Source organism: Diorhabda sublineata, chromosome 4 (genome assembly GCF_026230105.1).
Source record: "Diorhabda sublineata isolate icDioSubl1.1 chromosome 4, icDioSubl1.1, whole genome shotgun sequence".
NCBI classification, from domain to species: Eukaryota; Metazoa; Arthropoda; class Insecta; order Coleoptera; family Chrysomelidae; genus Diorhabda; species Diorhabda sublineata.
Genome location: NC_079477.1, coordinates 26,496,541 through 26,524,203, shown reverse-complemented (window position 1 = coordinate 26,524,203; position 27,663 = coordinate 26,496,541). Strand labels below are relative to the sequence as shown.

At 35.0% G+C, this 27,663-nt stretch overlaps 1 protein-coding gene across 1 annotated transcript; it reads left to right on the top strand.

Moving 5' to 3' along the window:
* The first annotated feature begins 4,427 nt into the window (after positions 1 to 4,427).
* LOC130442935 (neprilysin-11-like) lies at positions 4,428 to 27,390 on the top strand. Its single transcript, XM_056777345.1, has 13 exons — positions 4,428 to 4,861; positions 4,993 to 5,154; positions 7,297 to 7,586; positions 7,643 to 7,909; positions 10,174 to 10,281; positions 13,377 to 13,636; positions 14,063 to 14,174; positions 14,231 to 14,508; positions 14,567 to 14,625; positions 17,548 to 17,596; positions 19,558 to 19,756; positions 25,153 to 25,308; positions 26,953 to 27,390. The coding sequence occupies exons 1-13, from the start codon at positions 4,783 to 4,785 to the stop codon at positions 27,124 to 27,126; spliced, it is 2,193 nt and encodes a 730-aa protein (XP_056633323.1). The 5' UTR covers positions 4,428 to 4,782; the 3' UTR covers positions 27,127 to 27,390.
* Positions 27,391 to 27,663: the final 273 nt, after the last annotated feature.

Sequence of the window (27,663 nt, the reverse complement as noted above, 5' to 3'; positions counted from 1 at the left end):
CGCTAGATATGTTCACTAAGAGCATACTTGCGGCTGCCGAGGTGCACATTGGTAAAACGATCTTTTCCTCGGCATGTAGGGCTGTTCCATGGTGGAGTCCGGATTGTGCAAATGCCATACGTGAATCAAAACATGCTCTTAATAGGTTCAGACGTCACGAAACACAAGAAAACCTTATTGCACATAAAAGGCTTAAAGCTAAAGCTAAATTTATTGTCAAGCAAAGTAAAAAATCTGCTTGGCAAAGTTATACTTCATCCCTTACCCACAATACAGACCCCAGTCAAGTTTGGAAAAAAATTGCACAAATTCAAGGCAAAAAAACTAATATCAAAATTCCTTCTTTAATATCTAACGATCTGCTTATCACCGACAGCCAAAAAATCTCTGTCACACTCGCGCAACATTTTAAAGAAAATTTCAGCATCCATAATCCGGCATCCGATTTTCATAACTCATATATTCAGCCCTCCTCCGCACTACAGCTAAATCCTCTCGATATTGCGTCTGTCAATGCTCCTATTAGTTTAAATGAACTAAAATTCGCGCTATCGTCCTGCAAAAATTCTGCTGCCGGTCCTGATGATGTCCTGTATATATTTCTCAAAAAACTATCCGACTCGTCCCTCTCCAAGCTCCTTGACATCTATAACATTATTTGGAATACTCACCAATTCCCTGATGCATGGCGCAACTCTATAATCATTCCAATTAAAAAAGCAGGTAAATCCACATTATCCCCTAAGTCTTTCCGTCCAATCTCACTTACTTGCACTACTTGTAAACTCCTTGAAAAAATAATCAATAGAAGACTCCTATGGTTCCTTGAAAAATACAAACTTATTCCCGACGCACAATCGGGTTTTCGACGTTATCGATCGACATACGACAACCTTGTTCTCTTGCAAACAGATATCTCATCTGCATTAAATAACCATCAGGACGTCATTGCAACTATTCTCGACATTGAAGGCGCTTTTGACTCTATATCCAGAGGTGCAATAATGAATAAACTCACTCAATACAATCTACATGGTAACATATTATCATTCATCCATAATTTCCTAACTGATAGAATTTTCAGGGTTTCCGCAAACGGTAAGCTCTCCCTTCCTCATCCACAAAATACTGGCATCCCTCAAGGTTCAGTATTAAGCTCTACTTTATTTATCCTCACAATAAATGAGCTATGTGACAACTTCCCATCTCCCGTAAAATATGTCCAATACGCTGATGACCTAATCATTTATTGCCACGGTAAATACGTCCCCTCTACATGCCAACTGCTCCAAAACGCAATAAATCTACTACAAGAGAGATCCCCCTACCTAGGATTATCATTTTCCCGAAACAAATCCATGCTGATAAAATTCTCTCGAAGAACATCTATTCACTCACCCCAAATTTTCCTTGATAACTCCCCTCTACCTATTGTGAATCAATGCAAAATCCTTGGTATGACTTTTGATTCTCGACTCAACTGGAACCATCATATTCATGATGTAAAAGGTATTTGCCTAAAGAGGCTGAACATAATTAAAACCCTTAGCCACCTTCACTGGGGCTCCAATGAAACTATACTGCTAAGAGTTTACAGATCTCTCATACGCTCAAAGCTTGACTATGGTTGTTTTATCTATATGTCCGCCTCCAAGTCTAAAACTGACTGAAGCTGAATCCGGTGTGGGTTGCGCAGTCACTACAAACCACGAACTCATAAGTTCTTTCCGTTTACCCTCGACGTGTAGTGTTTACAGTGGTGAACTATACAGTATCCTTCAAGCCTTCAAATATATTTCTTCTCCCCATAAACATATCGCCATATGTACTGACTCTCTTTCATCCATACAGTCCATCTCAACCATATTCACCGACCACCCAATAGTCCAAAACATTCATGACATCTACCAAACTCTCTTTGCTCTTGATATAACAGTCTCTCTCATATGGCTTCCATCGCACACTGGAATTGCTGGAAACGAATGTGCCGATCGTCATGCCAAAGAAGCCACAAAAAATCATCTTGAAATCCCAGTACAGCTGGACAATGATCTGAAGATTACTTTCAAACACCTCACTAAAAAATCTTGGCACGATACATGGAGCATTAGCACTACAGCACTACATCAAATCCACCCAACTACTTCTCACATTTCCCTAAACTTTCTGAATAGGAGAGAAGCTGAAACAATAAGAAGACTTCGCATCAACCACACGAAACTTACTCACGGCTATTTGATGTCGTCAGAAAGTCGTCCTGTCTGCCGAACTTGTCTAGTTCCTGTGACTGTTAAGCACATCCTCACCGACTGCAGAGAATACTCTACCGCATATCAACAGTTTGACATGAAAACCAACCTACAGGAGACACTTAACTGCCCGACGGAAATAAGGAAAATCGTGCAGTTCCTTAAAGTCACCAAGCTGTACAAGAAAATATAATTTAATTTATACATTATAACAGATTTTATTTTTTGTATGTAACTGTATTTAACTTTCATTTTATTTTTATTTAATTCGAATGTATTTAACTTATGATTGTTTTTGTGTGCCAATGACCAGCACTGTCGAGGCACGTTAAACTGAAATAATAAAAAAAAAATATAGAATTATTTATTTTGGTGGAATTAACAATATTTTCGATTTGACAAGCATTTTCCGTATGAAGGTTTTAAAATAATTTGAATTTATATTACAATTGCAAGTATAATAAGCCATAAATTTCACAGGTTATATCACGTACATAAACTATTTGCAATTTAAGTGTTAATTTAAAAAAAATATTGGCAAGGTAACGGATTTTTACAGTATACTAACAATCTATGACTTAATGAACACAAACAAAACTTGTAGCGTCATCTATGAAAATGTTTTTATATTTTTAATCGTTTTCTTACATTACGTGTGCTATAGCTCATCTACTCGCTACTAGGGGGCAATATCCATCATATTGGAAGCTCTATTCAGAAATTATATAAAATAACGTTCATTTTTTAATAAATACTCAATAGTTTTATGAATATTCAATTTTTTGTCTTAAATACAAAGCCATCAATAGATACACAGAGTTATTTATAAGGATTGAAAAGGTAAAAAAAGGGTAATCAGGAATAGAAAATTAACAATTCGTTTCCAATACTGTCATTATCTATATAATATCGACAAACTTCTTCATTTTCTCATTTCTTTTACTACTTTATAGGTTTTTATGGTTAAATTGTCTCAAATGCAGTTCTCTTCTGATGGAAAATTAGATTTTAAAACAGTTGAAAAATGACTTATTTCGTTATTTATCAGATAATATATAGTCTCTATATATGGTACTGAATTTACGAAAATCCTGTATTATTTAAATTATTATTTAATCAGTAGATTAAATATAATATACTAATACCGCCACCTACGTACTAGAAAATTAACTATAAATCATCATTTCATCAGTAGTTGAAGTTGAGTGGATTAAATGTTGTATTTTCTAAATCTTCAGTAGTCATAAAAATAAACGAGGTGTCATAAAATGAAACTTGGTTTGTTACCTGTACCTCAGACCCTAATCATACAAATTCTGCCACGGTTTTGAAAAATTCGAAAAGTTTTTATTTTATTCTTTATAAAATGACTTATAGATTATACCTGATCACTCTCTTATTAACGGATAGGCGGCGCTGAAGATAATTATTAAAATTTTAGTTATTAAAATATTAAACAACAAACATTTCAGAAAGTTCGAAATTTATTCAATACGTCACTTTAGCGAAGTCTTTAACCTGAAAATTTGAAACAGTGAAACAATATCAACGAATTTGAATATTGACAATAGTTTGAACCGATATATTTTAAGGTTATGTAATAAGAATTATTATTCGGTCATCAAACTTGAATATTTTAAGAAAATTACATCAAATTATACGAACGGCGTAATATTATGTAATTATGAATGCATTGCAATTAAATAAAATTCTCATGTTTAAGAGAATCGAGTAAAAACGACCAGAAAGGATTTATAATACTAATATTCTCTTATATGGATATGCAGAAATGTTGATATTCAATATGTACATACATAACAACTTTAGTCTAATGTGACACTATGATTAAGGGTTCTATATACAGTGTGCCGCATATATATTGCAACTTATTTCATAAACCAAAATATTTTGATTTCAATATAATGAAATTGATTAATATAATTGATATGGTCAGTATCGCAATCTGTGGGCAGGTCGAAGATATGGATAAATAATTAAACGTCTAATTTGTCTAAAATTTTTGTATCTATTTTAAGCCAACGTGACTAAAAATTAATTTTAAACAGTAGACTGAATATTACGATAATAATAACCTAACCTTATCAAGAAAATACTTTTGTATGTTAATTATTAGACATTTTCATATATATATATATATTCTTGTGAATAAATAAATTCAGGTTTATTTTGTTAATTATATCGTCGATCTGACCGACTTTCTGCCTTTATACAGATATTTATGAAAATCAAATGGATCTTATGGATAATTAAATTGTTTGTAAATTGTGTGTATAATGCCCAACTTAAATTATGGTCTCTCAATGTGTTTATTATTTCTAATAATCGCTTAATAGATAACAATCATTAATACATTCTTTTTATAAGAATTTATTAAAAATATTAAGATGCCATCTTATCTAAAACGTGTAATCGAAAGATGACATGTAATCAGAATCAGATCTATATCTTATCAAGTTAATGAAAACTGATAGTTGTGTGATTTTATATTTGGTATCGATAAATAACAAACAAGATGCATTTAAGAATAATTTTATTTATTTTTATTTCGCAAATATGGAAGGCTATTGATTCAGAACAAGTTGAAGATGAAGGTAAGTTTTTTAAATATGTTTTACCAGGAAGTTACTATACTTCAAATCGGTTAAATAAGGTGGATCGGATAGCTATGTGTTACTATTCTAAGATAGTATATGTAGATAATCTTTGTTTTTACTATTCATAGTTTTTCCCGAAATTCGATACATGAATCTTAGTGTAGATCCCTGCGAAGATTTCTATGAATACACTTGCGGAAATTTCAAACATGTTTATCCTTTACCTGATGGAGTATCTACCATTGACCATTTCACAATCTTGAATGATGAATTAACTCATTTATCAAAATGTAAGTATCCCAACAACAACATTACATTATTTTTGTTTATTGTTTCAGTATATTTTTACTTTTTCTCAGTATAGTTAAATGAAAAATTCAGAAGTCAAAAAACCGAAATAATTTGAAGTACTAAGAGTGTATTATAATGAAAAGTTTTTTTGATAATATCCAATATTTATAATTGGATATGGTTTCATTGTTTGCCAAAATATTCTCCATTAAGATTAATACACATTTACTTTCGTTTGAACCAATTGAACATTCTTTCCATTCCATAACATGTGATTTAAAAGCGTTAACCGTTTCATCAGGTGTAGAAAAACGTAAACCTCGCAATTAATTTTTGATCTGCGGGATTAAGAAGAAATCATTGGGTACTAAACAAGGACTGTACCTGGGAAGACCCATCAATTCGATATATTGACTGGTCAAAAACGTTTTTGTTTGTACTAATGTGTGAAAGCTCGCATTGTCGTGGTGGAGAATGATTCGTCTTCTGCGATTGGTTTCCCTGATTTTTTCGAGCACTTCTGGCAAACAAATGCTGGTGTACCATTCAGAATTGACCGTTCTATGTTGCCCTAAAGGAATTGTGGCAATATGTCCAGTTATTCCGAAAACTTTTGTCGGATTTGGCAAGTCTTGTTGTTTAGTTTCGGGTTCATACGCACAGATTTGTGATTCGTCGCTTGTTACGTCTTTTGAAGCATCGCAATCGAATTTTTTCAGCATTTCTTCACACCAATCGACACGAGCTTTTTTTTGAGCGATATAAAACGCGAACAAATCTTTTTTACAACCACATTACCATCGTGCAATATCAGTTTACGCACAGCATCGATGTTTTCTGGCAGCAGATTTTGGACGACCTTGCTTAGACCAAAATAAATGTTTCAAGTATCTATAAACAATTTAAATAGTACTTGTATGACACTGAGTACGTTCACCGTTAAAAATATCTCAAACTTTATGATGTCAATTTGACATTTGACTGATGTAAATCAGTGAACATCACTATATCTCAAAATTTAAGCAGTAGCCCTCGTATCTTATCATTATGTGACTAAACGATTGCTATTGTTATAATAATTGATCCCAACTATATTATTACTTACTTCTGACGTCAGACACACGCTAGAACCCCTATCATGTCCTTATTTTTTACTTTTTAGTATACTTTCAAATCTTTATTTAGTGTGGTTTTTTAAAAAGTTTTTTTTTTTTTGATATATTACACTTTAATAATAATTAAAACAGTAGATAAAAATATTGGGTAGCTTTCTTGTTGAAATATAAAAGACATACATGGATTCCTCTTCTCCCCAGCAAAAGAAATATGGGATCGTGCATGGTCGTACAAAATCGTTTTGACCTTACTTCCAAGATTGTTTATTGTTACAGTTTGCCATTCTGCATATTTTGTTCCTCTTGAGGATTTTGAACACTTGATCCTCTATACCGCTTTTCTATTTTAAATGCTACATGGGATGTTTGACATTTGCTTCTTCTTCTCAGCAGCGCTGGAGTTGTGGTGGAATCTATAGCGAACTGTACTGTAATAGAACGAAAGATAAAAGAAAGAAGAAGGAACAAATGTTCGACAAGAATAAACGTTTCATCGTAGAATGTGATTGTTTCTTCTTGTTTAATAATGGGGTGGGTTGCATTATTCATTATAGACGGCCATTTGGCTGATGAACCGGTTCATCAGATTACAGGGAAATCAAAGAAAACTTCCGTCGATTAACCAGATGGGATTTAGAAAAGGGTTTCACCTAATAGCGATGGAAATTTATCTAGGAGGTTAAGGTTATGTTCGGGGAGGATTTCGTATACTTCCGCTAGTAGCCGAAGGGAGGATTGGCTAGTTTATAACCTAAAATGTTATTGGGAGAGATATAATATATATAAGAGATATAACATAAGTTCAGAACAATATTTTTTAAATAAAATAATCAATTAATTATTTACTACTAACTAGTTTTCATAATGTCGGAATGAACCAGACGATCCGAAATTGAGAAAGGTTACAGAAATATTAGACCTATAATTCTGAGGAATTTGAAATCATGTATTACTTTTTTAAACGGTCTTCTACTGTCAGATTTAATTTAAAATACCCATAAACGAAGAAATCGACAAATTTTCTAGATATTCTTGCTGAGCCGATTCATCCTGACGACCCAAAAGCGTTAAAAAAAGCGAAATCGGCGTATGAAGCCTGCATGGATCTAAATTATTTAGATAGTATCAAAAATCCCGAGCTAATAATCGTAAAACAACAGAAAGGTTTTCCTTTGATTGAAATAAATCAACTACAAAACGCTACAACGTATTCTTTCCTCGATGTTGCCGATGCTGTTAGTCAATACGGCATTCCAATGTTGTTTAAAGTCCAAGCTTACGGAAATCCGGGAAATGCTTCAGATAATTTAATCTATGTAAGTATTTTATTGAAAAATGATTTATTGAAACAACATATATTTTTTATATATAGATATCTAGTTTGGACTCTACGTCTTTAACACCTTCACAAATTAGAGCCGAGCATGTAGCACCATACGAGCAGTTTATAGAAGAAGCATTCTCCTCTTTGAGTTTATCACTTGGAAGGACTAAAAGGAGTCTCCAGCCTTTTGATATATTCTTACGTCAAATGTCTTTGAAACTACGAGATGCTTGTCGGAGTAAGCTTGAGGATGATCAAGTTTTCGAGAATTTGAATGCTGTTGTTAATTTTATGAGAGGGGTTTTCACAGGAGGAGTAAGTGAAATAATTATTCACTATTTTATTTCTTATATTTTCTGAGTTAGGAATACTAGGAATCAAATATATAGGAACTTACAACTAATATGTTTTAAAGAGGAACTGCTGTATATTTTATAGCTTAAATGTCTCATACTGTATTGGTAAAAAAAAACAAAGAAAAATAAGTTCTTGGCTAAGAATAAACATAACCTATAACTTGCGGTACAGTATAGTACCTTTACGTCTTTTTCTCTTGGAGTAAAAAAGTCGATTTTCTTTTCTTTGTTACATTGATACACTTTTAAAATTTTTTCTCTAAGTCTATTGGAAACCAGAATGTTCCTAGCGGCCATATTAGTTTTTTCTGCTCTAGAAAATGCAAATGTATCCATGGCATTATCGTTGTTTTTAGTTTAAAGGTACTGTCGCTGGATTCTTCTTCACCTTTACCGATCATCTTTTCGCCTATATCTTCATCTGTCATCATGTGGTGGTATTCATCTTCTTTATCGATCATGTTAACATTCTATGTGGTTTCCGTTGCTCCAGAAATAGTTTTTCGCAGCTCAGTTAGCTCCTGATCAACACTTCTTCATCCATTCTCTACATTGTGGTCAACAGCAGGAAGAAAAATCAATCGAATATTATGGAAAAACTTCTCCGAAGAAAAATGACTTGACTGCGCTTACAGAGGAAGATGAGAGTTTTTGTTGAAAGACGCAATATTTAATGAAGATAAGGAAATTAAGAAGAGACAAAAATATTGTTCATTTTACTTAGCCAGATATATTGGTTGCGAATGCTCGGCAGGAATTTTATAAAAAGCTGTATATATGTAGGCTTTTGGGTCCCCTTTTTTTGCTGTGGCCATGGGGATGCTCAGTTTTTATACCTGATCTATCAACCTCACTCCTTACAAATAAAACAGGATGTGAAATGGATCTAGTTGCCAAACATCTACGTTTTTTATTTCATGCGGGTAGAGGTTTCGTCTTCTACGTAGCATAATTTGCAAGTCGTACCCTCTGCTAAACCTAGCGTCTTCAGGTGTCCATTAAAGTGACAGCGCCTCGACAAGACTCTTGTTGATATTCGTAGATTATTATCACTTTGGTAGATACACCACTGGTCAAAATTTTTGGCCCATCCTATAGTTTGCGTGATATATAACAAATAAAAACAATACGATCGATTTTGATATTCATATTCTAAAGAACATTTACATATAAGAATACAGTAAAATATAGTAAACCAAAACAATGATCAGTGCGTGGTCAGCACGTAAACATCATGGGCGAAACGCGGCGCGGAATCGTTATTGCCATTATATAGCCTTTCTTCAAAATCCCTTTAATTTTTACCAGCTATTCAGTCGCTCTACCTACAAATTATCATCGAGTATCCGCCGTATTTTACAGTCAAGATTACACATGGACTTAACATCCGTTCTTTCTTTGACTTGCGCACAAGCACTATTCTCTTATATCCAAAAACCTCCAGCTTTGATTCATCGCTCCATGAAACTGTCTTCTATTCTTCAAGCGTCTAATTTTTATGTTCTTTAGCCCACTGCAAAGTCTCAATTTTATACTAACGTCTTAAAAGAGGTTCTTCATTGGCACCTTTCCAGAAAGGTCAGCTCCTCTTAATCTCAACGGCCGATCCGAAGATTCATAGATCTGAGCTGCTATTTCTGGGCCCGTGCGTCGTCAAACACGTTTCTTGATCAATACAATTCCTTTATCTTCAGCGGTTGTAGAGTTTCAACCAATAGTTTTACCCATTTTATAATTTACAAGTCTGAATTTGCGAGAACGAAAAAAATTCTTTTATGAAATTCACAAAAAAATAATTTGGTCCAACAAATATAATATCACAGCACGTTCTTGCGTCTCACATGGGTAACTGGGACTAAACTACAATCATAAACACCGAAGAAATACTTGAAACTTGAAGATAAATAAACAAATCAGCTTTTTTTTTATCTTGTCGCACTCACTGCCAAAATATAGACATACACTCTTCTAAAGTAAACAAATAACGGTTTATATGAAAGAGAAACTCGTTTTAGCGTATTATTTTTGATGAAAGAGGTGGGTAAAATTTTTAATAGGTACTGTATATTGCATAGAAATTCCCTGGCATAAGTATACAGAAATGGAAAGCTGAAATAATCAATGGATCATTGATTCAATATATCTCCTTTGGTTATAGGTTGCCTGCCTCAACCTCTGTTAGCGAAATCTCTTAGATTAATATCTTTCTTTGCTTATTTTCAGTACTTAGGAAATGCTAGTGTGGAAACAATTAATGGAAGTAGTCTTTATTCTGTGTCATTGAAACAGTTGAATGAATGGACTGTACGTCAATTTAACAAAACTTTACAAGTGAGTATAAAAAAGTTTTTATGAGTGGGTAGTTGAAGTTTTTTCCATATAGTTACTACAAATTATTATACAAACTTCAACAATTCATACATCACGATTTTATTAACCTATTTGACATCTATGGGCGGTTTTTGGGTCATCGTCGGTTGTCTCTTTATCTAGACCAGTCATGTCAAAGATCAATAGGGCCCGCGATCGCAATGTGTCACAAAAAGAAGAATCATGTTTTTAGAGCTTTTAGACTTCATTCGATTCCTCTACGGATGTTTTAAATACTCGTACTCTCAAGTCTACGGATGTTTATAAGTAATTTCAGGGGCAGCGCGTACCTAGACAAGCGCGAAAGAAAGGCAGTATCGTCATATCTTAGCAGTTAGCGGAAATATCCTATTATTTTTGTTGAGAACGATAGAATCTTCCGCGCGCTTCAAATCTAGACTAGAACCTTTCTTAAAAATATAAAACGCGTGTGTCGGAGTGACGTGAGTTAGTTGAGTCGAGTAATCGAAGCGATACGGTTGGAGAAGGATTTTAATTGTATTGCGAAGTAGTGATTGTGAAGGTATTGTGCATTTGTTTGTGTAGTGCGCGTGCGATTTCCATAATTGTTACGAATTTGGCATAACCTCACAAAAAAGTTGATAGTGAGTGCAGAGTTTTTCAGTCTAAATGGGAAATTGCATATTCTTTCATATAATAGAAAGGGAAACCACTGATTTGTAATCGAACAGTAGCTGTTTGAGTTTAATTTGAAGCGAGGATGCCCTGAAATCGAGTTTTATTATTGTATTGGACATTGCGAAAAGATCGAAACCTTTCACTGATGGTAATTTTATTAAAAACTGTATGTTGTATGTTGAAAGTTGCCGATGTTTCATTTCCATCTCAAAAGTCAATAATTTAAAATATTTCGCTCTCAAGAAACACTGTTGCTTCAAGTATAAAAAGGAGAAAATTAACGAATTTACAAATTTTTCACTGACTGTTGATATAGTCCAGGAGCCAGCCGCATATTTTAAATACTCATTTCGTTCTACCCAATTCTGCTTGTCCTTACCTTCAGCTGGCAAGGTAGCGCCTGATCCGTTTGATCCAGGTGTAATAAACTCCGTAAATTCAACTCATTCTGGGATGGCTCAAACTGAATAATATGGTAGATTAAATTGTATACTTAACAAACTGTATGTAGGGTGACGGAAAGTCCTTCAGCAGATACGCCGAAGGTCCCCATGAGTGCGCGCGCGTAGGTTCATTGGTATCAGCGTTGATCGCATAACAGAAATCTTTTTTACCCGTGAATTACGACCTAGATATTTTATTTTTGTTAAATATACACAAAAGAAGGATTTCTTTTATGCGATCAACGCTGATACCTATGTACCAACGCGCGCGCACCCATGGGGACCTTCAACGTATCAGCTGAAGGACTTTCAGTCACCCTACATTTAGCTGAAGGTTTTTTTTATTGAATATACAATATAATGTACCATATTATTGAGTTGAATTTACGGAGTTTATTACACTTGGATCAAACGGACCCGGCGCTACCTTGCCAGCTGAAGGTCATTACGTTTACTCCTAAAGTCTGTCAGGACAAGCAGAATTGAGTGGAACGGAATGAAAATGCAACTGGCTAATACTTTGAAATAACTGAAGAACTATTAAAGTGCGTTCCATTGACAAGTACTACAACAGCTAATGATATTTATTCTGCAATTGAGCATTTGAACAGAATATGAACTCGACTGGAATATACTTAGCAACACAACTACGGATGGCGCTCCTGCCATGGCTGGTAAACATTCGGGCGTTGTAACTAAATTAAAACAGAATTTTATGGAATTTCACTGTATAATTCATCAGGAATCATTGCCATCCAAACATTTAAAAATGGACCATGTCAGCAACCTATAATTAAAATTGTAAATTTTATAAGAACCAGAGGACTAAATCACCGACAGTTCAGGCAAAGTTTTCTGATGTCCCTTATTTCACCGTTCGTTCGTTGGCCCAGTCGAGGAGTAGTTTTAAAGAGATTTTTTGCAATACGTGACCCTATTCAACCTTTCATGTTAGAAAAAGGCAAACCAATTGATTATGACAATGACTGGTGCCTGATTGTGCCTTTTTGGTAAATATGAATAAATAGTTAACTGATCTGAATACAAAGTTACAGGGTAAAAATCTGATTGTCACTCAAATGTATTCATATATTCAAGCCTTTGAAACAAAGTTGAGGCTGTGGGAAAATTAGTAAAAAAATCAAATTTTGGACCATTTCCCTCATTTAAAATCATTTGGTACATTTAACCAAAAAACTTGGATGAATATTCTCAACTTCTGCAAAATTTTATTCCGGAATTCAACAATCGTTTTGAAAACTCACAAAATTAATGAAATGAAATTCCAAATTTTCAACAATCCATTCAATTTTGAAGCTTCACATGCACCAGTTCATTTGCAAATGGAGTTGATAGATCTTCCATTAGACAGTTTTTTGAAAGAAAAATTTAATAAAATTAACGCTCTTACATTTTATACACGACATTTCAAGAGTTTGGATAATTACCTGGAATTAAAAAAGCGTTCTCTGCATGTGTGGTAGCAGATGTTTTCCGTCATGAAAATAAATAAGAACAAACATCGCACAAGACTTACGAGAGAACATCTCCAATCAATTCTTAAAATAACTACAACGAATATGATACCTGACATTAATGAGCTTGTCAAAAACAAGAAAAAACACGTATCTGGATCCTCGAGCTGAACATAATTACCTACAATCTTTTATAACTTTGATATGATTTTTAACAACCGTAGATTATATACTTATATGATTTAATGAATAAAATTTTATAATAATTAATTTTTTTTCATTTTCAATCTGACTTACCTTCGAATTCAAAATGTGGCTCTCTGCAAAATTGAGTTTAACACCTTTAATCTAGACGTTTCTCCTACAAGATAGGCTGACATCTTCAGAAGCTGTGAAATACTAGCTAGTGTTGGCGAACCATCAAGAATAACCAACAGCCCGAAAACACTACATATACTGGACGAATATCGCGATTTAAAAACTCTCTGTTTTTTTTTAGTTAGATTGGGTGGAATTCTTTCAACATATATTTTCACAAACAGGTACAGATATACACGAAGAAACTCAAGTTATGACCTATAAAGGTTTGGCAGAGCTTCTTTATGGTATTCTGAATATGGTAAGAACGACTGAAGATCATGTCATAAAAAGTTTCGTAATGATGAGGATTTTCACACATTTAGCTCCAGATAGTGATGGTGAATCAAGACGGTTTATCGAAGAGTACTTTACTAGTACGAAAGTTGATGTTTTACCCAGGTAATTTGAGACAAACAATACTTACTTTCGTATCCTCAACATTTGACTCTTTAAATAAGATAAAAGTTGTATCACAACTAAAATTCGCAAAATTTAAGTTGAAATTAAAATGGTCAAAATATTCCTCTTAATCTTTTTCAATTTGTGGACACCCTGTATATCTAATGTAAAATGTAATCATCTGAATATTATTATTTTCGAAAGTAGAGATTTTCATAAAGAAAAACTTTTTTTCGTAAAACTTACAATAACATGGGACAACACATTAAGGAACATCTTAAAAAAAAAGGAAAAGTCATGGGTCGAAGCGAAAATATTGAAGCAAGATAGAAAGGACTGGAAACCGTTTATAGGGTGAAAAGTGAACAGGTTTATATACTGATTGACTGTATTTTGGGGTGCAAATAAGTTTTTTTTCCATTTCAGGTGGGAATATTGTACTAGGAAATTAATAGATTCGTCTGACACAGCTAGTATAAGCTTTGCCACTGCTTACGAGTACCAGTTGCGCCATTACAACGTCAACGATTACAAAAAAGTGAGCATAGTTGAATAATGTGTAAATTTCGACCAAATTTGGTTACCAACTTCCAGGCTCTCAAATTAATACAAGATCTACAAGATTCTTATAAAGAAATAATAGAAAACACCACTTGGATGGACCAACAGTCTAAAAAAAAAGCTTTGGAGAAATTTGAAAATATGATAATTATACTGGGTCACCCGGATATTTCCTACGATAAACGAAAATTGGATAGATTTTATGATAATTTGAGAATTTGCAAATGGGATCATTACGGAAATTTTATACGTTTGAAAGCTTTCAAAAATGCATATCAAATTTCGCAAGTTGCCAAAAGAGATAGATCCTTGTAAGTTACGTTCGAAATAATAATAGTTACTGCATTATATCGTATTGTAAATTTCCAGTTGGGAAAAATCACCGTTCGAAGCCAACGCTTATTACAATCCACCTAATAATAAAATAAGTAAGTTGCATAAGTACAGTTTATCGAAATGTGAAAGTTATACCAAACATATGGTTGGATTTACTTTCATCGCATAATTTCATATTCAACGTTGTTGTTCAGTAGCGGCTGGTGGTAAAAAAATGAAAAACACACCTTTTAGAAATTCTGTCGTCTTTGTCAAATTTCCATTGATTTTATCGACTGAAAGAATTGTTGAAAGTAAGGGAACCATCATAAATTTTTTCCCATACGGAATATTATGTCTCTTATCGAAAACAACAAATTGAGTTATTGAGATATATTAAAAATTCTTAGCCTACTATAGAACCAAACGAAATTTCAATGTTAAAATATTTTATTACTCAACATATTCTCCTCTTAATTGGATACATTTATGACAACGATCTTGCAACGTCTCTAGACCTTTCAAAAAAAAAATTTTTCTTCCTACTCTGCAAACCAGACCTCCACAGCTTTTATTACCTCCTTGTTGGAAGAAAATTTACCACATTCTAAACTTTTTTTTAATTGAGGAAAGAGATGATAGTCGGACGGAGCCAAATCTGGTGAATTAGGGGGGTATTCTAGTAATTCACACCCTAAATCACGAATTTTTTGCATGGCAACATGAGATTTGTGTATGGGGGCGTTGTCCTGCAAAAACGAAACACCTTTGGATAGCTTTCTGCGTCTTTTCTATTCAATTTTTTCCCGTAGAGTGGTCAGTAATGTCGAATAGTAATCTCCAGTTATTGTTCTACCCTTATCCAAAAAATCAATCATGATTACTCCATGGCAATCCCAAAAAACTGAAGCAAGAACTTTTCCAGCAGATTTTTGGACACGAAATTTCTTAGGTGTTGGAGAACCAGATTGTCGCCATTCCATCGATTGTTGCTTTGTTTCTGGATTGTAGAAATGTACCCAAGTTTCATCCATAGTAACAATTCGGTTTAAGAAGTCTACATCGTTTTCAAATTGAGCACAGATCGAACGCGATGCTTCTATCCTTGCACGCTTTTGGTCAACATTCAAACATTTTGGCATCCATTTTGCAGCAATTTTTCTCATATCCAAATTGACGTGAACTTTATGATGAACGCGTTCGTATGAAGAATTCAGTGCTTCAGATATCCGTTTTAGCCCAATTCGACGATCTGATAAAATCATGCCATGAACTGCATCGATATTTTGGGGGACTGACACAGAATCTGGCCTTCCAGATCGGTCATCATCTTCAATGGAAAATTTACCTCTTTTGAAGCTTGCAGTCCAATTTTTCACGGTCGCAAACGAAGGACATTGATCACCAAGGGTATTAAGCATATCTTCGTAAATCTGCTTACCTCTTAACCCTTTTAAATACAGGTACTTGATGATGGCTCTATACTGCAATACTATGGTAACGCAATATTTTGTTTTGCATATGCATGTCTAGGCTATATAACTAGATATCAATACATCCTCGTACAGCTTAGCGCTTCGTTGTACCATCATCGCCATCTTTATGGAATAGTGGAAAAGTTCCTCTAAATTGTACAATAATATACATTACTGGTCAAAAGTTTTGCCCATCCTGTGCCTAGTTTGCGTGATACAATATTAATGAAAACATATTTATATTATAAAGAACATATTTAAATTTCGGTTTCATCGATTTAACCCCCTTCTAGCTTTTATTGGTGCTCAATTTTGGCATTATCTATAACAATTTCGACAAATAATGGTCCTCTACTTGGTTCTATCCGTTTTTCAGGATATTATATAGATGTGAAGTGTAAGTAGGATACTGCTTCCTGATTTCGCAGTCCAATTTTGCCCACAAATCATCGGGTTACTGTGACGGTCAAATCATTATTTTCAGTATATTCGTCCTTTCTAATTCTTTCAAAAACTCTTTTTAGAGCTTCGAGGAATGCTTGAGATCGTCGGCATGTTGAAAGTAAAATTTTCTGCCGATCAGGTGCTGACCAGAACATACTACATTCACCTTTAATATTTTTATACTCGTTTTTCTTTAAAATCCCTTCCTCCAAAACATCTCCGAGCCTCTGCCGGGTTTTACAGTCAAGATTACACATGACACTTACATTTATTCTTCCTCTGACCTGCGCACAAAAACCTCACACTCCATCTCTCCATAAAACTCTCTCCCACACTTCAAGCGTCAAATTTTTATGTTCTTTAGCCCACTTCAACCTCTTAATTTTATTTTGACGTCTTAAAAGAGGTTTTTTCGAAGTTGTGGTTTTTTGAAGCCTTCTTGAACGTTCTATCGCCGAAGCTTCTGATGGATGAATATTTTTTCACGTTGTAGACCACGGTACGACGAGATATTTCTAATTCGGTGGCAATGGTACGGTTATTTTTGTCTAGACTATAAAGACTTGCTTACCATTTTAAAACTACAAACCTGAATTTGCGAGAACGAAATCAATTCGTATACGAATGTTACACAAAGATGCTTTGGTGCTAAAATTGCACAGCACGCTCTTGCGTCTCACAGAGCTAACTGTACTAACAGGCGGTACTTGCGAAGTTTTTACTTGTCGCATTCATCGTTCTCGTTGAATTTTTTGTTAATTAATGTGACTACGTTCAGAAATGCTTTCTAAAAATTTTATTTGTAAGGTTTTTTGTAACAGATTCTTCTATTTCAGTTGAATCGTTCATTTCTTTGCTCACGTCAAGAATAACTTAAAAAAAAACAGATACTATATTTAGATATTACGATATAATTTATCATACTTGAGCTCAATTATTTTTTAAAATGATACATAATGCCTAATAATCCAGGAATTTCACAAATTTCATCCAGAGATAAGTTTTTAATGACATATATGAAATACTTGACCTAACTCGTACATTCAATTTACATAATTATATTAAATATGCATAATTCGAGTTACTTTGATGATAACTATAATTATTTTGTTCAAGTTTTTCCACTTGGAATGCTACATTCTGTTTTTTTCGGAAATAAAAATAAGTAAGTATGTTCAATTTACATAATTATGTAAGTTTCAAACATTTTTTGTGTATTTAAAGTAACTCGGTAAGACTTTATGTATTAGCTCCAGCAAAAATTATACTCAGTGCTCCAAAAGAAATAAATTAAGTTTAACAACATCGCATAATGGTAAATCAAGATTATTTATATAAAACAAATTTCATTACAAATCTTTTTCAAACAATATAACGTCCAACGAACTTTTCGTCAATATAGATTGACTCCCAACTGGGAGTCGTAATTCACTGACCGGTTTCGATGTTATTGCATTGAATCAGAGCGACGTAACACTTACTATCACCGTCTTCACTTCCAATTGCGAACTATCAGTCAGGAAAGATAAGGCTGTAATTTCCGATAACATGGATGTATTTGAAATATCAAAATAGAGACTTTTTACTAGTCACCTTAGATATTATATCGAATTTGAAAACTTTCCCGAAGGATACTGACATCACTATTGAAGGTTTTGATCGTTGTAAATTCTTCCTATTGCTTGATTTCCGTTTGTTTCAGATCCTCTTCTTTCAACTTGACCCTCCACTTCCCTTATACCTCCTGGATACCTCTGTAGCACTGTGTATTTACCTTCTCTACACATGTGCCCTCTTCGTGCTTCTTCTACCTATATTTAAGTTCATCTTCTATTCCTTAATTTGAACCTTGTTTGTATTAATTTTCATCAATCTTGTTCTTATTATCTTTTTTTTTTCGCTATCTCTAACACCTCTTCTTCTCTTTTTTGGGTCATACATGGGTATTATTATTGTTTTGTAAATATTCATTTTGGTCTTCTGATATTTTCCATTATTTTTATAATTTTTAATCATCTTTCCACAACGATTTTAATCATTAATCATCAAATAGATATTCACAATGTTGTACTCAAATTCAAAACAATTTTTTTTGGAGCTCTGATTCCCTTTTATGCTTAAACGAAGATTGTTACTTAAGTTCTGAGATGTGGCAACACTGATGTGAATGTGTCAAATCTGATATTACCATCATAAAGTTTGTCATTTTTAATGGTGAACTACGAGTGTAGAAACATTCTTCATTGGTCAAAAAAATGGATTCAAATGTGAACAACTTCGTGCGATGACTTTCGATATGGATCAAACCAACAGCAGTGTGCCAATCTACTAGCCTCGACTTTTGGTAATGAAGCACTATTTCGATGAATTTCGTGAAGGTTGTCAAAAATCATCTGTTGTCCCAGAAAACATCTGTGCGTAAACTGATATTGCAAGATAGTCACGTTACACACCATGAGATTGAGGCATACTTGGGCATCAATTCCAATGGCATACATTCAATATTGCATGAACATTTGGCTGACAAATGATTTGTTCTCTTTGGAAACTAATTTGTCCATCGCTCAAAAAATCTCGTTTGAATTGGTGCAAAAAAATCGCGATGCTTCAAAAGATCGTGACTGGCGACAAACTCGAATCTATGCATATAGAAACGGTCAATTCTGGATGGTATCCCAGCATTTGGAAACCTATCACAGAATTCTCCACCACGATAATGCAAACTTTAAAACATCAGTTAAAACAAAAACATTTTTGACCAGTCAAAATATCGAATTAATGGGTCTTCCCAGGTACAGACCTTGTTTGGCACTCAATGATTTCTTATTAATCCCGCTGATCAAAAATAAATTGCAAGGTTTACGTGGTTCTACACCTGAAGAAACGGTTGATGCGTTCAAATCACATGTTTTGGAGGTACCTCAATCGGAATGGAATGGCAATTGGTTCAAACGTATTGACCTTAGTGGAGATTATTTTGGAACAAGATAAAGCCATATCCAATTATAAATATTTCTTTTTATGTGTCTCTTCAAATTTAAATAGCAACCCTCATATAATTTTGGTTAGATTGTATACTATGACCATATAAATATTAAGTTGAAATCATTCTGTGTCTTTTGTTAGTATAGTAGACTACGCAAGAATAGGTAGCATTATAGGCCACGAAATGACCCACGGATTTGACAGCACTGGAATGGTATATAATGCAGACGGAGTAGTAGATCCATGGTGGAGTACTGAAACCACGAACGCCTTCAAAATAAAAGCGAATTGTTTCATCGATCAGTACAATAAGTTTTATGAACCGGAAATAGAACAATACGTGAGTCAAAATACAAGCTAAAAGTATGTGTAGTGTATACCAAAATTTATATAGAAAAAAACGTCAAACTAGTTCCCAACAATCTGTCAGATGGCGTACGCACATATTTTCATTCAGTCTAATCGGATTTTCGAATATAGTTAATCAGTTTCTCGTCTGCAACGACTCAGATGTGTAACCTATTAGGCGTCACGTCAGCGAATACATCTGACAGTCCATATTTGTTGGTATAATAACATTATTTCGGACCTACGTTGATAGATGGCGCGATAAACCTATTTACTCTACAGTGGACAATGTGGCCGCCATGTTTAACCCAAACTAAGACACGAAGCAAATTAATTTCGTTTTTTTTAGTTACAAATACTATTGAACCATAGAGAGAGAGAGAGAGAGATTCGTTGTTAAGAATTTGGAAGGAATGTTTTTTTTTTTTTTGGTAATTTGGTTATGATTTACATTAGGCCCTGATATAGGAATTTTTTCCTCTGCAGGGCTGGGTGTGGGGATATTTAGTTGGGAAGTGTTTGCTCGGCTGCTTCTAGCGGTGCAGTTACATTTTTTTTTTTTTTGTTAGATTTTTTTTTTTTGGGGGGGTTTTTTTTATATATTTTTTTTGTTTATTTTTTGTTTTTTTCTTAATTTAATTGGGGGGGGGGCGGGTACAGCTGCGGCTGTATTATTCCCTATCGTCGGACATTTGTCTGGAGAATCGGTTCTCCAGGTTGCAGGGAAACCGCAGAAAACCTGCAACTCCGACGATGGATGAAAATGAGGGTGGGTGTTGGGGGTAGGAATTTATCTGATTGATATGGGAGCTATTATTGAGGAAATTGAGGAAGGATGAGGAGGGTCCCTTTCGCAACGGAATTCTTGATTCTATGGATCGAATCAATTAGAAGGGGCTTGGAGGTCATTTAGGCGGCTTGGAATGGGGGTTATGTCAGTATTGACATAAATGGCGTTGCTAGGGCTAAACCTACACTTTTTCAGTGGGACGTGTTTGGTTTTTGGGTGAAAGCGAAATGAATGCGGTTACCCACGCCGCTGGTTACGGTACAATTATAACCGTAAAAAGGGGGAATGAGGCGTTGTAGCGTTTCGGCTACTAGCGCCCGAGAAGTAGGGATGGCGTTCATTATTGTTGTTGCCAGGATTTCGATTAGGATTTTAGTGTCAGTAGACAGGTCGTAAGGGGTTTGAGGTTTTTCTAGGGTGACTGGGGCTGTATCCTGGGGGGCTTTCGGAGTTTCAATCCTTTTCGGACAGCGGGGGTGGAAGGCGGGGTGAGGTCCGCCGCAATTTTTACAGGTAGGGGAGTTAGCTTTTGGGCATTTTTCTGGCTTGTGACCAGAAGCACCACAGGTTGGACAAATAGGTTTGGCATTGCAGGTGTCTGCGGAGTGGCCGGTAGATGAGCAACGGTTGCAGTATTTGGGGACTGCGGGTATGGTGTTTGAATTTGAGGCTTCGCAGTAGTGCGGAAGCCCGTGGAAGTTAATACCCTTGGTTAGGGCGTGATGGTAGGCGGTTTCGGAATCTGTAATAATTCGGAACATGGATGTGGGTTTATTCGTGGATCTAGCTATAATTCTCCAAGTTTTAAGGACAGGGAATTTCAGGATAGAGAGGATCTCCAGGAACTCTTCTTCGGTGTAGGATTGGTCTACATTCTTGCAGACCAGAGAAAAGGTGGTTTTTTTGGTTTTAGTGGTGAGGGGTTTTTGGGCTTTTTGGGGAGGGTTTATCGGGATTACGACGATTTTCTCGTCGCCTATGGCGTAACGGATTTTCCTTGCCAACGTTTCGTGATGAAACGTGGAAGGAATTTTGAGGAGGGCGGTTCCATTGGGGTTAGCTTTGAGAAAGCTCATTTGTCCCCTCAACAGCTCTTGCGTGTTGAGGAGATTGTAGAGCTCTCTCTGTGAGGTATATTTAGTTGGGAGGTTTCTCAAATTGAGTGTTTGGGTGATGGTTTGGGATTGTTGGTGGGTTTTGGGGGTCTGGGATTGTTGGTGGGTTCTGGGGGTCTGGGGTTGTTGGTGGGTTCTGGGAGTCTGGGTTTGACTTGGTGCCTGGGGTTTAGTGGTATTTTGGGTATTTTTTTTTGGCTTTTGAGGTATTGAGATTGACTTGGAATTTAGAGGGGGAATTTTGTTTTTGGGGATCGCGCCTTGTCGGGTATAATCAACACGCTGGGATTTAGAGTTGGACGATTTCTGCGAGACCCTAGAAGCATAGGAATCCGCAGATGGTGCTGGTGAGGAGCTTCTATTATTCTCGAGTGATTTCCGTTTGATATACTCAATGGCATTACGAACTTGGGTGAATTGATTTGGATTGTACTGCGAGAGTTCTGCGACCATTTCTGCGAAGGTTTTCTCCTCAGAGGGAGAATTGGGGTTGGTTGGGAGAGGTGGGAATTCATCGACGGTGGATACAGGTTTACTTCGGGTTTGAATGGGGGAACGGGGTACTCGGGGCATTTTCAAAAGTGAAATAGGTGAAATAAAAAGATCGATAGAGTCAGATCAAGTGAGGATAAGAAATAAGGATTTCGAGAATTGAAATCCTTTGTTAGTACCTAACAAGAGTTGGCTATCAAAGCCGACAGCGGACTCACTGCCGGAGGGAGTTTCCTCCCCGGTTAAAGAATTCCTGACCCTTTTGATTGCCTGTTAGTGTTTTATAAAAATGAAAATAATATTCACCTGAAACTGGCTGATCCTAGGACTGACGTTGGTTCTTGAAACACTTGTCCCCGAAAGGGTTTATTTCATTATAAAAAAAGCCCCGAAAAGGGCAGGTAGGTAGAGCAACAAAGCCCCGAAAGGGGCATTTTTTGCAATGGTATACACTAATAATACGAGTTTCTTTGTCAGCGAGAATTTTTAATCGCAGTAGGCGACCCTGCGTTTACCGGTGTGTTTTCTAAAATAAAACAGTGACCGAATATACAGCAGTCCTTTAATCCGTACTTGCGACCTTCTCGAATTGAACCATTAAAAAGTGTTTGATTAGGTATTTGAGAATATAAATTACGATTTTATAAGTGTTATTATGAGAATAACAAATGCTAAATCACCCGAGATTGTGTTGAACATGGCGATCATGTGACCAAACTGTAATTTACCTAAAGTTACCTGTATTGGAAAGTTTGAACACGAACATTCGTTCTCGTGATTGGTTGACCTTGAGCAAAGAAATTATTGGCGGCTCCAGTAAAAGAAGCGTACGAAACAGTGGTCTGTACAAATGATAGAACAATGTTATTGATTTTTCGATTATTGGGAGTTATATATTCAAATTATAAAAGTTTTATGAAATAAATAACATTTATGGACATAAATAATGAAATTACAAATGGAGATGAGTCAAATGACAATGTTTAAATGAAATAAGACCCAAGCAAATACAATTTTAGTTTGTTTTGTTTACATTTGCGAGATTACATGACAGAAGAGACCGACGCCGAGCGCAAGCGCGGGCTCCATGGATTTCTTGAACGAAGAAAATAGAAAAGGACACAGAGTTCTCTCTCTTAAACATGGCAGTTATAGCTCGTGTCCACACTGTCCAATACAGGGACTTTAATTTACTTGATAAGTCACATCGAAATGGCCGAAACAGCGGGATAGATCCGGTTCTAGTAAGAAAACTAAGGCGAAATTGATGACAGTGACCATAACCACAACTAAACAGTAGTCAAAAACTATTTACCATTTACATTTTTTTAATATTAATACCTTTTAATAACTTTGTATCTATGATAGATCTAAGACAACCAAAATAACTTTTATAAGGCTAGGCTGCGCTAAGTTACGAGGCTTGTACATAAAATAAGGTTATCAACGAATTTTCACAATGAAAACCATGTTTATTGGTATTGATTTATATATGTTGCAAAACTTAGACTTAAACTATACTTTTCGACAAAATCGTTATTTAGATCAACGCGTTCTTCATCGTGAATCGTAGAAGACTGCTGTTGCGCCACGAAGTTAGCTTAAAGCGGCTTCTCACATATCAGAGATCATCTCGATAAGGTCCCGAACCGATCTTTCCGAATTGTTTCTTCCACTTTCGCAATCATTTCGTCCGAAAACGATGGCCGGTCAGAGCATTGTTCATCGTGAAAGTCTATACTTCGTTTTCGAATTCCCTGCACCATTTGCGCACATGTTGCATACTCATAAACTTTTTCCCATATACCTCACACAGTTGGGAATGAATGTCCACCGAAGGAACGTTTTTTGCACACAAAAATTGAATCACAGAGCGTAATTCGCCCCTGGCGTGAGAATCAAATGAAACCCCAGTCTTTCTCGGATACTAAAACAAGAATGAACGTTGTAGATAGCTCGCCGGAGCGGGGACTGGGAGAAAAGGAGACAAGCTACACGCCAGTTTCTCCAACAGCGTTCCTAGAATCTGCAGCTTCTTGGTAACCTCATTTAATGGATAAACCTCGTATAACGGTTGATTGCTAAGTATTTGAGACGAGAAGGAATACTATGAAATGATGGATTTTTCAGGGACACCATGTAATAATGTCTATTCATTTATAGAGATTACGAAATCTATTCAACTTAATCAATAGGTACCTCATGTCGATATAATCTTGATAACATTAATTAGCATAGCAAACATGACCATGCATTCTGAATTTTGTTATGAAACATTTTAATACCAATACAATTTGACTTGTACGATTATGTAATTATTTAATCATATGTTGCACACAAACTTTTGTTTAGACTTTATACTTTGTCAAATATATATATATATATATATATATATATATATATATATATATATATATATATTCCACGAAACGTCAAATGTCAAAATGGTGGTACATCGATTTAAATAAATGGGTTGATTCAAATCGATTGAAGTGGTAAATCGATCGAAACGAATATTTAATAAATATTAAAAATATATATTTAAATAATAGACGAATAGAATGACAGTCTACTTAGTTAAACTCAATATTATCATTAGAGAGGTTACAGAAAGTATATCAAAAACTAATTTAGAAATATACTCGAAGAAAAAACCGTGCTTGTAATTGTGTTTTAATTAATTGCGGATACAAACCACACAATTTGGTTGTATTTATATAAAGACGTTTATAACTTTCTCGAAACGTCAAATGTCAAAATGGTAGTTCATCGATTTAAATAAATTCATCGATTCAAATCGATTAAAGTAGGAAATCAATCGAAGCGAATATCGAATAAATATGAAACATTTATATTTAAATAATAGACAGACAGGTTAGCATTTTACTTAGTTACGAGGGTATGTTGGATTTTTATTTATTAGTAGCGCAAATTTTAAGAGTTCTCGAAATTATATAATGAAGCAGATGGGAATAATTCCATTTTTCTCAGGTAAATGGAAGTAATACAATAAATGAAAATATAGCTGATAACGGAGGAGCTCGCGAAGCTTATAAAGCAATGAAAAATATGTTACAGAATAATAGATCAGTTACAGATACGGGCGTTTTTACTGCGGAACAACTATTTTTCATAGGGTTCGGAACGGTAAGTGATTGAATTATCATTTTCAACGTATCTCATTATTTTCATCTTGATCTTTATGAGCGTTTGTTGATTTAATTGAAAAGCTATTTGACTATAATATTTCTGTATCTGACGTCTCTTCTTCTTTACTTGATTTGTGGTCAGTTTCGTTCAATACTTCTTCAATTTGCCTCGGTCTACAATTATATACTTACCTCAAGTAATCTAGACATTGCTTGATAGAGACAATTGAGAGTGGCCGCCATATTTAACCTAAATTACGGCACAAACAAACTATTTACAAATTTTTTCAGTTAAAAGTACTACTAAGCTCCTGAAAAGTATTAGATTAAATATTTGAGAATATAAATTATGATTTTATAAGCATTATTATAAGAACAAATGCTAAAAAAGCCGAGTTTTGGTTAAACATGGCGGCTACTCTCAAGTGCACACACTGTCTCTATCAAGCCACTGTAGAAGGAAGTGTGTGACCGCGCCGTCTATTAGGAATTATGTTACTTAAAACATACCATTCGTCCCAAAACAACTCAATCGGGTTGAGGTGGGGCGATTATGATGACCAAATTATTACTTCCAGTACATTCTTTCAAATATTCTTTGCACAGCTTCGAGGTATGCTTGGGGTCGTTTTCTAGTGGGAACATAAATTTTATGTCGATCAGCCGCTGACCGGAGCATACTACATTTTTATACCCTTCTTTCTTCTAAATTCCTTCAACTTTTAACTCCAGTGACCCTTCCTCCAAAATATTCCCAAACCATCACCGAGCCTCCGCCGTATTTTACAGTCTCAATACTCCATAAAACCCATTCTTGATGCGCCCAATTTTCATGTTCTTTACCCAACGCAACCTCTTAATTTTATTTTGACGCCTTCCAAAAAGGCCAGTTTCTCTCAATCTCCTTTTCACCGTAGAAGTACTTGAAGTAAGATCCCTAGATTTATTGCTAACTCTGGGCTCGTGAGGTGTCGATCATGTTCACTGATCAATATGTTTATCTTCAGCGGTTGTGGTTTTTCGAGGTCGCCCCGAACGTTTTCTGTCTATAAAGCTCCTGGTAGATGGTAGATGCATATATTTTCACGTTTTACATGGTACGGTTACTTTTGCCTAGACCATGAAAACTTTCGTTTAATAACAAGAGTTTCAACCCATAAATCATTTGGTTTATGAACTTTACTTTGGTTAGGTTAGGTTAGAAAATAGAAAATACAAACAATCCCAAATACAATATAGGGGTTTCATATTGGTTTTGTAACGATTATATTCAAAATATGGATTTCAAAGACATTATTATTCTTCTCAATAACATTTTCTGCAGGGCCGGATTAAGCTAGGGGCTTGGGGGGGCTATAGCCCTGGGCCCCAGGTCCAAGAGGGCCCCATCATTTGGAAATCATTCTGTATTTTTTGATGTGTTGATACCACAAATCTAACGTATTGATACTATTTTGTGAATTTTTCCGAGTTTTCGAATTCCTTAAGGGGGCCCCGTCATTATTTTAGCCCCGGGCCTTATAAATCTTAATCCGGCCCTGATTTTCTGCTATCAAAATATATCAAAGTTTGACTATCAGTTCACCATATATATTCAAATTGATTGCAAATTGACAATTTTTGTCGTGTGGAATTATTTCAGATGTGGTGCAATAATCCATCGCTCAGTTACCTCCAAAAAATGCACAATGATAAACACGCCAGATCGAAATTTCGCGTTAATGGTGTCGTTTCGAATATGGAGGAATTTTCAAAAGCGTTCAATTGTCCTACGGGTAGTCCTATGAATCCTTCAAATAAATGTATACTTTGGTGATATCCTAGTATGAAAAAATTTCTACGTATACGTATCAAATATTTTATAAAATTGTGTAATTTTTATAAATTGTGGTATAATTTAACAGATTTAGATAAAACAATTTACGTCTTTCCTCGTTTAAATTTATTTGTTCTTATAATAATACAATAATGTAATTGTGTGATATATAAATAACCTCTATTTTCTATAATCATAATTTTTTCCACCAAGAATGTACAATTATTGTTAGTTTATTCAATAATAAAGCAAAAAATGAAGAAATAAGTGTTTTATTTTCATTCGTATCACAATCATTGTTTCCTGTTATTATCTGTGACTAGATGACGTGAACATAAGGCTGTAACATGAAAAAAGCTGCGAGATGATTACGTATGTACGTGTAGCATGTTTGACGGAATAAATAATTCTACACTACTATCTGAAGGCCAGGGGTGGCTCTTTCCCGATGTTTAACAATCCGCAACTTTTACAGGGACAACCTATACTATCTAAAGATAGCAAAAATAAATTTTGCAATCGATTTCTAGCAAAAAG

Bases quoted from the DNA above. Each gene is read 5' to 3' on its own strand.
- LOC130442935 (XM_056777345.1), top strand. From the start codon at position 4,783: ATGCATTTAAGAATAATTTTATTTATTTTTATTTCGCAAATATGGAAG. The intron at 7,587-7,642 runs GTAAGTATTTTA...TTTTATATATAG, and splicing joins CTTCAGATAATTTAATCTAT to ATATCTAGTTTGGACTCTAC. The intron at 14,626-17,547 runs GTAAGTTGCATA...ATTTTGTTCAAG, and splicing joins TCCACCTAATAATAAAATAA to TTTTTCCACTTGGAATGCTA.